At 42.0% G+C, this 12013-nt stretch overlaps 1 protein-coding gene across 5 annotated transcripts in view; it reads left to right on the top strand.

Moving 5' to 3' along the window:
• Positions 1 to 12013, top strand: part of SLC8B1 (solute carrier family 8 member B1) — a 94753-nt gene that overhangs the window by 63203 nt on the left and 19537 nt on the right. For 4 of the 5 annotated variants that reach the window (XM_033955014.1, XM_033955012.1, XM_033955013.1 and 1 more), the window contains exons 12-13: positions 5839 to 5960; positions 7562 to 7715. In XM_033955014.1, coding sequence (XP_033810905.1) covers positions 5839 to 5960; positions 7562 to 7715 — 276 coding nt within the window. The remainder of the gene's footprint in view (positions 1 to 5838; positions 5961 to 7561; positions 7716 to 12013) is intronic. The other variant, XM_033955015.1, reaches the window with a different exon arrangement.

Here is a 12013-nt window from a genome sequence, read left to right as displayed (position 1 = left end):
ATGGTCTGTTTATATGAAGGGTGATTAGGTGTGATATTTGGGGGAGGATTGTCTGGTGGTAGATGAGTTCAGTCGAGGTAGGTGAATTTTCTGGAGGTAGGTGAACTTGGCTGGAGGTAGGTGAAGTGGTTTAAGGTTTTTGGATGAATTTTTTAAAAAGCAGGGTTTTGATTTCTTTACGGAATGTTTTGAAGTCGTCCGATGTTGTCAGCAGGTTGGAGATGGAATGGTTGAGTTTTGCTGCTTGTGTTGCCAGAAGGTTGTCAAACATTTTCTTGCGTTGTGTGCCTTTGAGTGGAGGGAAGGCAAAAGGATTTGGGGTTCTTCTTTGTCTTGTGGTGGAGATCTGGTTTAAGCGATTGTTTAGGTAGGATGGGGAAGAGCCTTGTATTGCTTTGAATAATAGGCAAAGGAATTTGAATTGAATTCGTGCTTGTATGGGTAGCCAGTGGGAGTCTAAGAAGGCGGTTGTTATGTGATCATATTTTCTAAGTGAGTAGATCAGTCTGAGGGCGGTGTTTTGTATGGTCTGGAGTTGCTTTATCATAATGGCTGGACAAGGAAGATATAGGGAGTTGCAATAGTCCAGCAGACCTAAGACTAGGGATTGTACGACTAGTCTGAATTGTGTTTGGTTGAAGAATTTTCTGATTTTGCGTAGGTTTCTCATGGTTAGGAAAGCTTTCTGGGTCGTCTTGTTGATTTGGGACTGCATTGTGCAACATCTGTCTATGGTGACTCCTAGTAGTTTTAGTTCGGGTTGTATTGGGTATTTGGTATTTTTGATTGTCAGTTCTGTGATGGTAGGAGATTTGGCTTTTTCGAGCAGGAGGAATTTTGTTTTTTCTGAGTTTAGTTTTAGTTTATGATCCATCATCCATTTTTCTACTGTATCTAGGGTTGTTTCCAGTTTTGCGGTGGTGGTGGGCTCTGAAGGGTCGAAGGGGAGGAGTATGGTGATGTCGTCTGCGTAGCTAAAGGATGTGACATTTAGGTTATCTAAGGTGGTTCCTAGGGAGGAGATAAAGAGGTTGAAGAGTGTAGGTGAGAGAGGTGATCCTTGTGGAACTCCGCAGGGATTTGCCCATGGCTCTGATTTGATATCATTGTATTTTACCCTATAGGTTCTTGATTTGAGGAACCCTTGAAACCAGTTGTAAACTTTGCCAGAGATCCCTATGGCGTCGAGTATCTGTAGTAATATGGTGTGGTCAACTAGGTCAAATGCAGCAGAGAGGTCAAGTTGTATTAGTATCATCTTTTTTCCTTTACTGATGTGTTGCCGGGCTGTATCTAGAAGAGAGACAAGTAGTGTTTCTGTACTATGGTTGGTTCGAAATCCTGATTGTGAGGGGTGGAGTAGGTTATGTTTTTCCAGGTAGATTGTGAGGTATTGTGTGACTAGGCCTTCTATTATTTTGACGTATATTGGAATTGAAGCGATAGGTCTGTAGTTGGAGGGGCTATCTATTGGGCCTTTGTGATCTTTCATGATTGGGGTGATTAAGATCTCTCCTAAGTCCTGTGGGAATTGGCCTTCTGTTAGTGTGGTTTGAATCCATAACATAAAGTTGGTTTTGAATGTGGTGGAGGCGTTTGATAACAGGTAGGTGGGGCAATTATTTAGTTCGCTGGAGGCATGGCTGTATTTGTTGTAGAGTCGGTTCATATCCGACCAAAGTAGGATTGGGAAGTTGGACCAGCTTCTGTCTGCTACGATGGCTTCGCCTGTTATTGGGTTTGTTGATTGGACAACCTTTTTTTTTTTTCCCCCATATAATTGAAACAGAGCGTTCTCCCCTGCGCTACTCAGACTGGAAAAGTTTTTATGCCAGTGATGTACGTTGAGTAGAGCCATACTTCAAATAGGCTCACCGTTACCGAGGCTTTTTCTTTCCTTGTCTGGGAGGCTAAGTGACGGTGTTCTTTACAGTGGAGAGTTTTTTTAAAATATATTTTTGTAACATATAACATAATTTTCTTGTAATATTGATGACCATGTTCAGTATATTAAAATCCCCAGTGCCTCCTATTGGCTGTTCTAGTTCCTGGATAGACAGTTGGTGGAAGAGTTACATGTACTGGTAGTCTTGGGTTCACCTTTCTGGTGGGCATCGTAAAGAATTTGTTGTGGGCTCTGTGATCTGTGAAATGCTGAATTATATCTGAACTACTTTGAGATGTCATGTTCTGAATGAGGCATTTAAATATAAAAATAACATTTTGCTACTACTACTACTTATAGGTATTTCTATAGTTCTACTAGACATTTTAAGTCCTGTAGGGAGGCGGGAAGGTCCTAAACTGTGCTTTTTCCCCCCTCCTAAAAAAAAATCATGGATAATCGAAACTGCGAACCCCGAAACCGCGTATAGGGAGGGGGAAGTGTATACCATAACTTACCTTGCAGTTCAGTGCGGTTTGCAATGCTAGAATACTGCACATTCGCAGTGAATTACAATTCAACTATTTAAAAAAAATTCTCAAAGATGATGCTTTTATCAATTTCCTGAAAATAAGTATCGGATCTTAAAATCAAATTACCAAATTTCTTATCCCGTACAGCTGCCTGGTAAGCAAGAATTCTCTTCAAAAATCGTTTTTATAAGGCAACCTTTTACCGAAGGGAAAGCAAATAGTCTGGAATCACGGGCAAAGCGCTTTCTGTCAACGAACTTAAGGAGATCAGTGATGTAGGTAGGAACCAAACTATGCAGTGTCTTATAGCAAATACAACCAAACTTGAATAATAATTTCGTTTCAATTTGCAACCAATGTAAACTCTGATGATAAAAGATACATGGTTGAGTTTCTTCAGTCTAACAGCTGTATTCTGGATAATTTGCATCCTTTACAGGAAGCTAAATAAATCAAGTTACAGTAGTTTAGAGTGTTTAAGAATAAAAATTGAACCAAAAGCATGAATGCATTAAAACTAAAGTAAGATCTAATGGTCCAAAGTTCCATAGCAGGGAAAAAGATCTTACCGAGTGTTTAGCGATGACAAACTCTTATTATTGGATAAATCCAGGCGGGGTTCCTCAAGGTTCGCCTTCATCTCTCACCTTATTTAATATTTACCTTGCGTCATTGGGAAATTTATTGCAAAGTTTAAAAACTTAGATTTTATATCTACGCTGATGATATCGCCATAGTTATCCCGTTAACATGTCTGACATGGGAGATAAATAATTATATATCTACTATTTTAAATCAGATTGAACTATCGATGATTGACTTTAAACTAAAATTTTCCTTGCTAGCCCCAACGACAAGATCAAAGATACATTGATACATCTGAATGGTTTTGAGTATCCTATTGACCACGTCATAAAAATTTTGGGAGTGACATTAGATCGGCACCTTACTCTGGAACAACATACATACTTGTTAACTAAGAAATGTTTCTCGGTCCTATGGAAACTCCGAACCATTAAGAAATATTTTGATGAACCATCGTTGGCCTGTTGGTTCAGTCAGTATTCCTGACTATTGTAATATAATTTACTTGGGTGCCTATAAGAAAATCTTTAAAAAATTACGAGTGGTGAAAAATACCGCTATATGGATGATTTTCGGCCTGAAAAAATGAGAGCACATCAATCCCTATTACCAAGAATTGCACTGGCTGCCGATGGAGGCAAGAGTCTTATTTAAATTTGCCTGTATCTGTTTTAAATCAATCTTTGTTATCTGTTTTCAAATCCTACCATAAAATCCTGTTGTTTTAAGAGATTTTTTGATAGAACTCTCGCTTTTCAGGCAGCCAAAATGAATGACTGGTTTGGTAAAATTATTCCAGGTGTTTCATCTTAGTACTCTTTTGGAAAATCAGTAAAGATACAATTATTTGATAGATTTGTAACTTAAAGTTTTTATGGTCTTTATCACTTATAATTATGTATTTCTATGACTTGTATAAATTCGCTGATGTCCAGCTTTCCTTTGTTGTAAACCGCCTAGAACCGCTAAGGTCTGGCGGTATATAAGAATAAAGTTGTTATTATTATCTAATGATAATACATGGGGGAAGCCACTGTTTGCCCCGGATCAGTAGCATAGAATGTTGCCACTCATTGGGGATTCCGCATGGAATGTTGCTACCCTCTGGGATTCCGGAATCTTTCCATTCCTTGCGATTCAGTATGGAATGTTGCCAACTCCTTGGGTTTTGGCCAGGTACTAGTGACCTGGACTGGCCACCATGAGAGTGGGCTACTGGGCTTGATGGACCATTGGTCTGACCTAGTGAGGCTATTCTTATGTTCTTATTCTCCTTCTGCCATTTAATTGCGACTCTCTTCCTGGTCCCAGTTTGTGGATTCAGAACCATGGGCTTACTGAACTATGGAGACCTGAACCATATTCCTCAACCAGGCACAAGAGAACCCACACACTATTCACACACCCGCCAACCAAAAATGTCAAACGAAGAAAACTATATGACCATCTAATGGCCACCAAAGCAGCAAAACTAGACAGACAAATCACCAATCTACTGTATTCGACCACAGACTACAAAACCTTCAAAAAAGAAACTAAAACCCTACTCTTCAAAAAATACATAAAACCTATTTAACACGACCAGTTCCTTCCCAAACTCCACCTATCACAATCTCTACCCCTTTCAAATCTAAAATGTTTCTAATTACCCAACATGTATCACCTCAAGTCCCGACAATTCTTACGTAATTCTTATGTAAAGTTACAATTCTTGTAACCTCCTGGTAAATCTTATGTAATCTGCCTTGAACCGCAAGGTAATGGTGGAATAGAAATCACGTAATATATTATTCTACAGGATGAGACCTAATCGTTACTAACACCCTCCCCTTTCCACAAAAAGGACGGTCTTTACAACAGAATTTCCCAAAGTATGGGTCAGGGCCTGCATTTTGGGTCAGAACCTGGGAAGCCTTTCCATAGGTGCATGTCTGCTGGGGATGGGGTGGGGAAGGGTGTTGCATAATTTTGTTTGGCCTTGATCATGGGGTCGCAGCTGCAGAAAGATTGCACTGGGTTTACAATTAAAACCACCTTTTAGTGGAAAGGATTTTAATTAACTAGGAACCACCACCAAAATTTGGGCTAAACCTCCATTTCCAAGTTCTTGCTCCCCTTTTCAGACATGGGACGGTAACATGGACTGCTGCTACTGTTTGGGTTTTTGCCAGGTACTTGTGACTTGGATTGGCCTCTGTGAAGATGGGCTACTGGGCTTGATGGCCCATTTTTCTGACCCAGTAAGGCTAGTCTTATGTTCTTAGCCCACCCTCATCTGCTGCTTCGGGGTAATAGCAGTTTATAAAAGGAAGACCCTGCATCTCCCCATTCCGCTCCCTATGAATTAAGGTTTTACTGTGAAGAGGTGCCCAGTTGTGTTTTTTATGGGGAAGGTAGAGTTGGTCCAGAGGTCCAACAGGGCCTGTACTAAGCTAGACAGGTAGATGAGTTGGGTCTGATGATAATTAGTCCCCATCTTTCGCATGAAGCCTTTAGGCAAGTAAAAATATGAGTTTGCAACCTGATTATTCTCTTTCTTCAGACTTACATTTACGTAAACGTATCGAGCACAGTTTGAGCAAAATATCTCAACTTTTTTTATTCGCTCTTGTCATCTGCTTTCCACAGTCTGCATAAAAGAAAAATGAACACTAAGCTTATCTATAGATGTGTGTGTATGTATGTATATATATCAAAATCTGCAAGGAATTTATGTGGGGGTTATTTGGGCTCTGTGACTTGTGTTATAATGGAAGAGACACTGCTGGGTTTTTGATGTTTAGACACATTTAGAGCTTGAACGAAGGTGAAAAAGCTTTTTCTGTCTTCTCTTAGATGGTCTCTATAGGATCCAAGATCTGTTTCCTGTGTGGGCAGTGGTGGCACTGATCGGTGTTCTCTTGGCACTCCTTGTTTTCCTCACCACGACAAATGAGGCACCTCCAAAATATTTCTGTGTAAGATGCGTTAGTTTCTTCAAAAGAACATATTATACTGTCTATAAGAGAGATCAACACATTTGAGAGCTTATAGGTTGCCTCTTAGGTCCTCTTATTTTTGAAGAGTGGAGTGCTAAACCTTTGATGAAAGAGAATTTGGACCCTTAAGCTGCTGCAGATCCAAAATAGAGAATGACACGGTGACAAAATTCATCACCGTTCCCGTCCCCACGGATAACCGCGGGAAATAATCCCATGTCATTTTCTAGTGTCTATTTTAACCTCGGTCCTTCTACACCAGCATTCTTCAAAGCAAAGCTTTTGGGTCAGTGGTTGTGGCCATTCATACTCTGATTCTTATGGGAGCCAAGGATAATGAAGCCATTGTGACATCACTGATGTGAATGGCTCTTAGGCACTGGTGGAATGAGGCATTATGACATCACAATATCTGCTCTGGACACCAGAGACTGTCATTCTGTAGTGTCTGTTTCAACCTCGGTCCTTCTACACCAGCATTCTTCAAAGCAAAGCTTGCGGGTCAGTGGTTGTGGCCATTCATACTCTGATTCTTCCCTCTCTCCTTAAAGAATGACATGAAGATGGTTTCCTGCGGTTATCCGCGGGGACGGGAACGGTGATGAATTTTGTCACCGTGTCATTCTCTAATCCAAGAGTATTGAATGATCTACTTAAGAGAGCATTGGAAGACCTTCTCATAATGACATCAACACATGATGTGGCGCAAAGTAGTGTGACAGATTTGTTCAGTGTTGCATTATTACATCTGGTAACGCAACACGACAGTTCAAGAGAATATAAGAACATGATGTAATGGGTTATAGTGTGAAGTTAAAGTTGTAACCGGTGGTCATGCAGGAAGAATTGGTGTTTAGGAGGGGTCTCCAAGCAGTTCCCAAGATGGACAGGAAGAGTTTTGTGTACTCTATATTGATGTATAGATACTACATTGTATGTACTTGATAGAGGGTAGGAGTCGGCTGGGGCTAGGGTTACCAGACATACGGATTTCCCCGTACAGGTTCTCCTTTTCGATGACATGGCCGGAAAGCCGGACAGCTTTTCACAACCCAGCACTTTGTCCGGGTTTTGAAAAGCTTCCTCAATATCGTATCAGGCAGCAGGGCGTCCACACATGTGCAGATGCACAACTGCCCGACAAGAACAGGCAGCAGGGGGTGGGACTAGGGCGGGATTGGGGGGTGTAATGGGGCGGGGATGGGTGGAACTGGGTGGGCGTTGCCTTTCCCTCTGTCACTTCCTGGCCTTGTGACCCAGAAGTGATTTCAGAGGGGAGCCAGGCTGGAGAAGTTACTCGCACTGATGAAGACTTAAAGAGGTACAATGGGTGGAAAGTGAGGATGCAAGTGTAGCATGGGGAGTGCGGAAAGGTGCCGGCGCCCCCACCAAGACAGCGCCTGGGGTGGTCTGTCTCCCCACCCATTACTACGCCATTGATTTGATATCACATGTGAGAGAGCACCACCAAATGTTAATTAATAGAACCGTTTATTGGTTTGCTCACTGTAGAAGCAGCATTTTAAGTTACGATTGTGTGAATCGCAGGCTCTTAAAAACTTCCTTCCGTCATCCTTCAGGTTTTCTCCTTCATCGGCTTTGTCGTTAGCGCGATGTGGATCAATGCCGCAGCAACGGAAGTGGTCAATCTCTTACGGACGTTTGGCGTCATCTTCGAATTGAGCAACACGGTCCTGGGGCTGACTCTGCTGGCGTGGGGAAACAGCATTGGTGGTGAGAAGGGCTTGTGAGTTGGGTGGGGGGAGGGGAGAGGTGGATGAGTAGCGGGGCAAGAACTTCAGAGGGCAGCATTTCAGGGCTCTGCAAAGTGATATATGAAGCAAGACATCAGGTTGCACGAAGGGACCTCGCGAGTAATAAGGATGTTAAAACTTTTCCCTATCCAGGTTGCAATTGTTTGGAATTTATTTATTAAAAAATCTATATACCACATACAACTATGCAGCTTCTAAGTCACATATATGAAATCTTGTTTCCTTACGATTTCCACACATAACGTAGACATGTGTGGACAACATCATAGATATCCCCCCAATATAAAATATAAAAAAATCAAGGCAAAACCACATTCACATGATCAATTCTAAGGTAATAATAATAACTTTATTTTTGTATACCGCCATACCCAGAAGAGTTCTAGGCGGTTCACATTGGTTAGAACAAATTACAAGTGGTTACATTCCAAATTGATCATAGATTTGCGAACAGCAAGGAGGAAGAAGGGGGGAGAGGAGGGAGATGGGGGGGCAGAAGTTTCGGTAGGAGGGAGGAGGAGGATTGAAGAAGGAGCATTAAGGGTCTTGGTCTCGGAATAGGTGGGTTTTAAGTGTTTTTCTGAAGTCGAGGTAGTTGTGGGCTTTGAGGACCATTTGGGCCAGCCAAGGGTTTAGTTTGGCGGCTTGGAAGGCATAGGTTTTGTCAAGGAATTTTTTTGAGTGGCATAGTTTTAGGGAGGGGAAGGTGGAGAGTTGAATTTTGCGGGAGTTCTTATAGTTGTGGTTTAGGGTGAAATAGATAGCCACTCCAATTCACATTAGCATGCAAAAAAGTCTAATACCATCAATTCAGAAATACAAACATGCTTTAAATCGTACATTACTGACGGGGAAGTCTAAAGAGAATATTATCAGAAGAATAAACATTAGCCTAGGAAGGCTTTGGCAAACAATTGCGTTTTCAGCATTTTCTTAAAGTTCATCCTCCCAGTATGGAATCGGAAAATACCAGGCAGGGATTCCATAATTCTACACCAGCCACAGCTATCGCTGATGCTCCAATCTTCTCCCAGCACCATCCCCCCCATCATGTATAACTACACGATGGGGGGGATGGTGCTGGGAGAAGACAAATTGGAAAAGGACTTGGGGGTTTTAGTGGATACACAATGAAGGCGGCGGCACAATGCGCAGCGGCCACAAAGAAGGCGAACAGAGTGTTGGGCATTATCAAAAAAGGTATCGCTACCAGAACGAAGGAAGTTATCCTGCCACTGTATCGGGCGATGGTGTGCCCACATCTGGAGTACTGCGTTCAGTACTGGTCGCCGTACCTGATACTCGAGATGGTCCAGAGAAGAGCAACAAGGATGATAAAAGGCATGGAAAACCTCTCATATGCTGAAAGGCTAGAGAAGCTGGGGCTCTTTTCCCTGGAAAAGCGGAGACTTAGAGGGGACATGATAGAAACTTATATTAACTAATATTAAACTTTATTTTAAAATTTATTTTTTACATGGTGCTTTGGTTTTAAAATACCCTTCCTATTGTTTTTTCCTTTTTTAACTATACCCAAATATTGTAACTTTTACCCCTTTTCCTCAAACTCATGTATGTATAGTTTTAAATTTTAAATTTGTATTTATTTTGTAAGTTTCTTCTATCTAAATTGTAATATGTACATCGCCTAGAATCTGTAATAGGCGATTCATCAAAAATTGAATAAATTTGAAACTTGAAACTATAAGATCATGAAGGGTATGGAGAAGGTAGAGAGGGACTAGCGGGGAGCAACAAAAACAAGAAGGCACTCAAAAAAATTGAAGGGAGACAGAAGCAGAATAAATGCTAGGAAGTTCTTCACTCAGAGGGTGGTGGGTACCTGGAATGTGCTTCCAGAGGAGGTGGTAGGGCAGAGTACGATTTGGGGTTTCAAAATGGAATTAGATGATTTCCTGAAGGAAAAGGGGATTGAAAGGTATAGTTAGAGGGTCACTATACAGGATATTAAATGATTAGGGAATAGAATGTTTAGGTATAAGATCACTTACAGGTCGTGAACCTGGGGGGGCCGCCGCGGGAGCGGACTGCTGGGCGTGATGGACCCATGGTCTGACTCGGCAGAGGCCGTGCTTATGTTCTTATGCAGAATCGACATTCTTCCCTCCAAACTTAATTTCATCCCATTTTCAGATCTAAGCTCTCTTTTCGGTTTATAATTTTCCAAAAATTCTTGCAAGATCTTTGGAGAGTCATGATACAGTGTCTGGTGTATAATCGCAGCAATCTTAAACGGCGTTCTTTGCTGCATTGGTAACCAGCGCAGTTTCTTCAACACGGGAATAAGATTCATTCCACCTGAAGCAACCAGAATGATGTGGTTTTGTCAAGGGTTGAAGACTCGGAGGTCTTTTTACTAAAGTGCAATAAAAACTGGCCTTTCCACGCCTTTGCATGGTACGCCGTCAAAAGTGCGCCGGACGTTGGTGCGCTGACAATCCCGTGGCGCACCGCTGCTTCCGCAGGTTTGAGGCCTTCCCGTTTGCATTCTGAGGGGGTTGGGGGAGACCCCCCCACTACACTTATAACTCTTGCACTCCTGGTTGGGGGAGGGCCTCCCAGTACACTGAAAACTCCCGTTCTTCCAGTTTTCGCTCTTCGGCCCCCCCCCCGCACTCCCCTTCAGAGCGCAAAGGAGAAGGCCTGAAAGCGGCAGAAGCAGCGGCACACATTTATCCTGCGTGCAAATGTTGACGTGGGATTGTCGGCGTGTCAATGTCTGGCGCGCTCTTGATGGGTCACCCCTTTGCAGTGGTTTCTCCTGCACGATGAGGCCATTTTACCTTCAGCAATAAAATGACTGATACTATTTTATTTTTTTAATTTGTATAAAGAGCCATGTGCTTAATACAACCACTAAAAAGAAAAAAAGAAAAGAAATATACCTTGGAGCACTTAACACCTATTTTGTAGGCATTAAGGCTCAAATTCTGTAAACAGCACCTAGAAAAACAGGGCCAGATGCATGTCTGTCAAGTTTAGGTGCTGTTAACAGATTTGTGGCTACCGTCGTCTCAGAAAAAAACTTAGGCACCAGTGATGTAGGCCTTTGAAACCCTGGCCTTACACTACCAGTGCCTAAGTTTATTTATTGATTTTTAGGAAATCAGGCCCAGAGGTGCCTAAGGTCATCTCTGCCTCTAGCCACGCCTCCTTTGACCTTGGGCGCCTCTGGAATGATTCCATGCCTACCCCATCAGGCACCTACTTTTTTAAAATTGGTTTTAAAGGACGTGGTCAATGGCCCTAAAAGCTTACTCAGTAATCCTGCGCTAACCAGTTAGCCCTGTTAACGGATAAGCAGAAAAATGCCCATTCCCTGCCCCCGACACGCTCCGTTAAAAAATATTTTTAGTATGTGCACATGGCGGAGTTACTGTAGGGTGCTTATGATCCCCGGTAGAACATTTTAAGCTGCGTTAGATGCATGTTAGCAAATGAACACCTTACTAGTATTTTTTTGAATTATCCTATAGATATTAACACCTAAGTCAGACATCGATAACAAGCATCATTAAACTATTAGCTTGATTTTCAAAATGTAATTGGTATTGAATTTTACTGGTAAATAGCAGAATATAAGTCCCTCTAGATTAGATTAATTCATACAAATTACTTCCCTGCTTCATGATGTCATATTAAACTGAATTTCTGCATTTTATTTTGGGGGTTTTTTCCCCCATTATCATCCATTGTTCTCTTTAAGAACAGACTCTGTACCATTAACCCTTTTGGACCTATGAAGTAAATTTGATCACGTCTCACCACTTCTGTCCAAGCTTCACTGGCTTCCAGTAATCTCCAGAGTCCACTTCAAATGTGCCTGCCTAACTTTCAAGATCCTACACGGCATTCTTCCTCCCGTTATTCCACTATCTTGGAATTCCTCTAATCCTAACTCCACCAGATCCTCCCAAAAATTAAAAACTATCCTTCCCTTCTATAAAAGGTATATCCCAGGCTGGAAAACTAGGGACATCCCTCCCCTTTAGAATCGCTGAGCTCTGGAACAACCTTACGTCCCCTCTCCGAAACTCGAGCTCCCTCCAACTCTTCCGAAAACATCTGAAAACTTGGCTTTTCTCAAAAACGTAACACTTCCCCCCCCCTCTCTGGCACCCTAAAACCCTCTATATTTTATTTACACTTAATCCTATAACCCTCCTTTGGAGTTCCTTTCTATCTTAGCCCTGTAAACTGTGCCGAGTTCTACGATTGCGGAGAAGATGCGGTATA

Source organism: Geotrypetes seraphini, chromosome 8 (genome assembly GCF_902459505.1).
Source record: "Geotrypetes seraphini chromosome 8, aGeoSer1.1, whole genome shotgun sequence".
In the NCBI taxonomy this organism is placed as follows: Eukaryota; Metazoa; Chordata; class Amphibia; order Gymnophiona; family Dermophiidae; genus Geotrypetes; species Geotrypetes seraphini.
The sequence above is the reverse complement of the archived record's forward strand: the minus strand, read 5'-3'. Positions and strand labels throughout refer to the sequence as shown.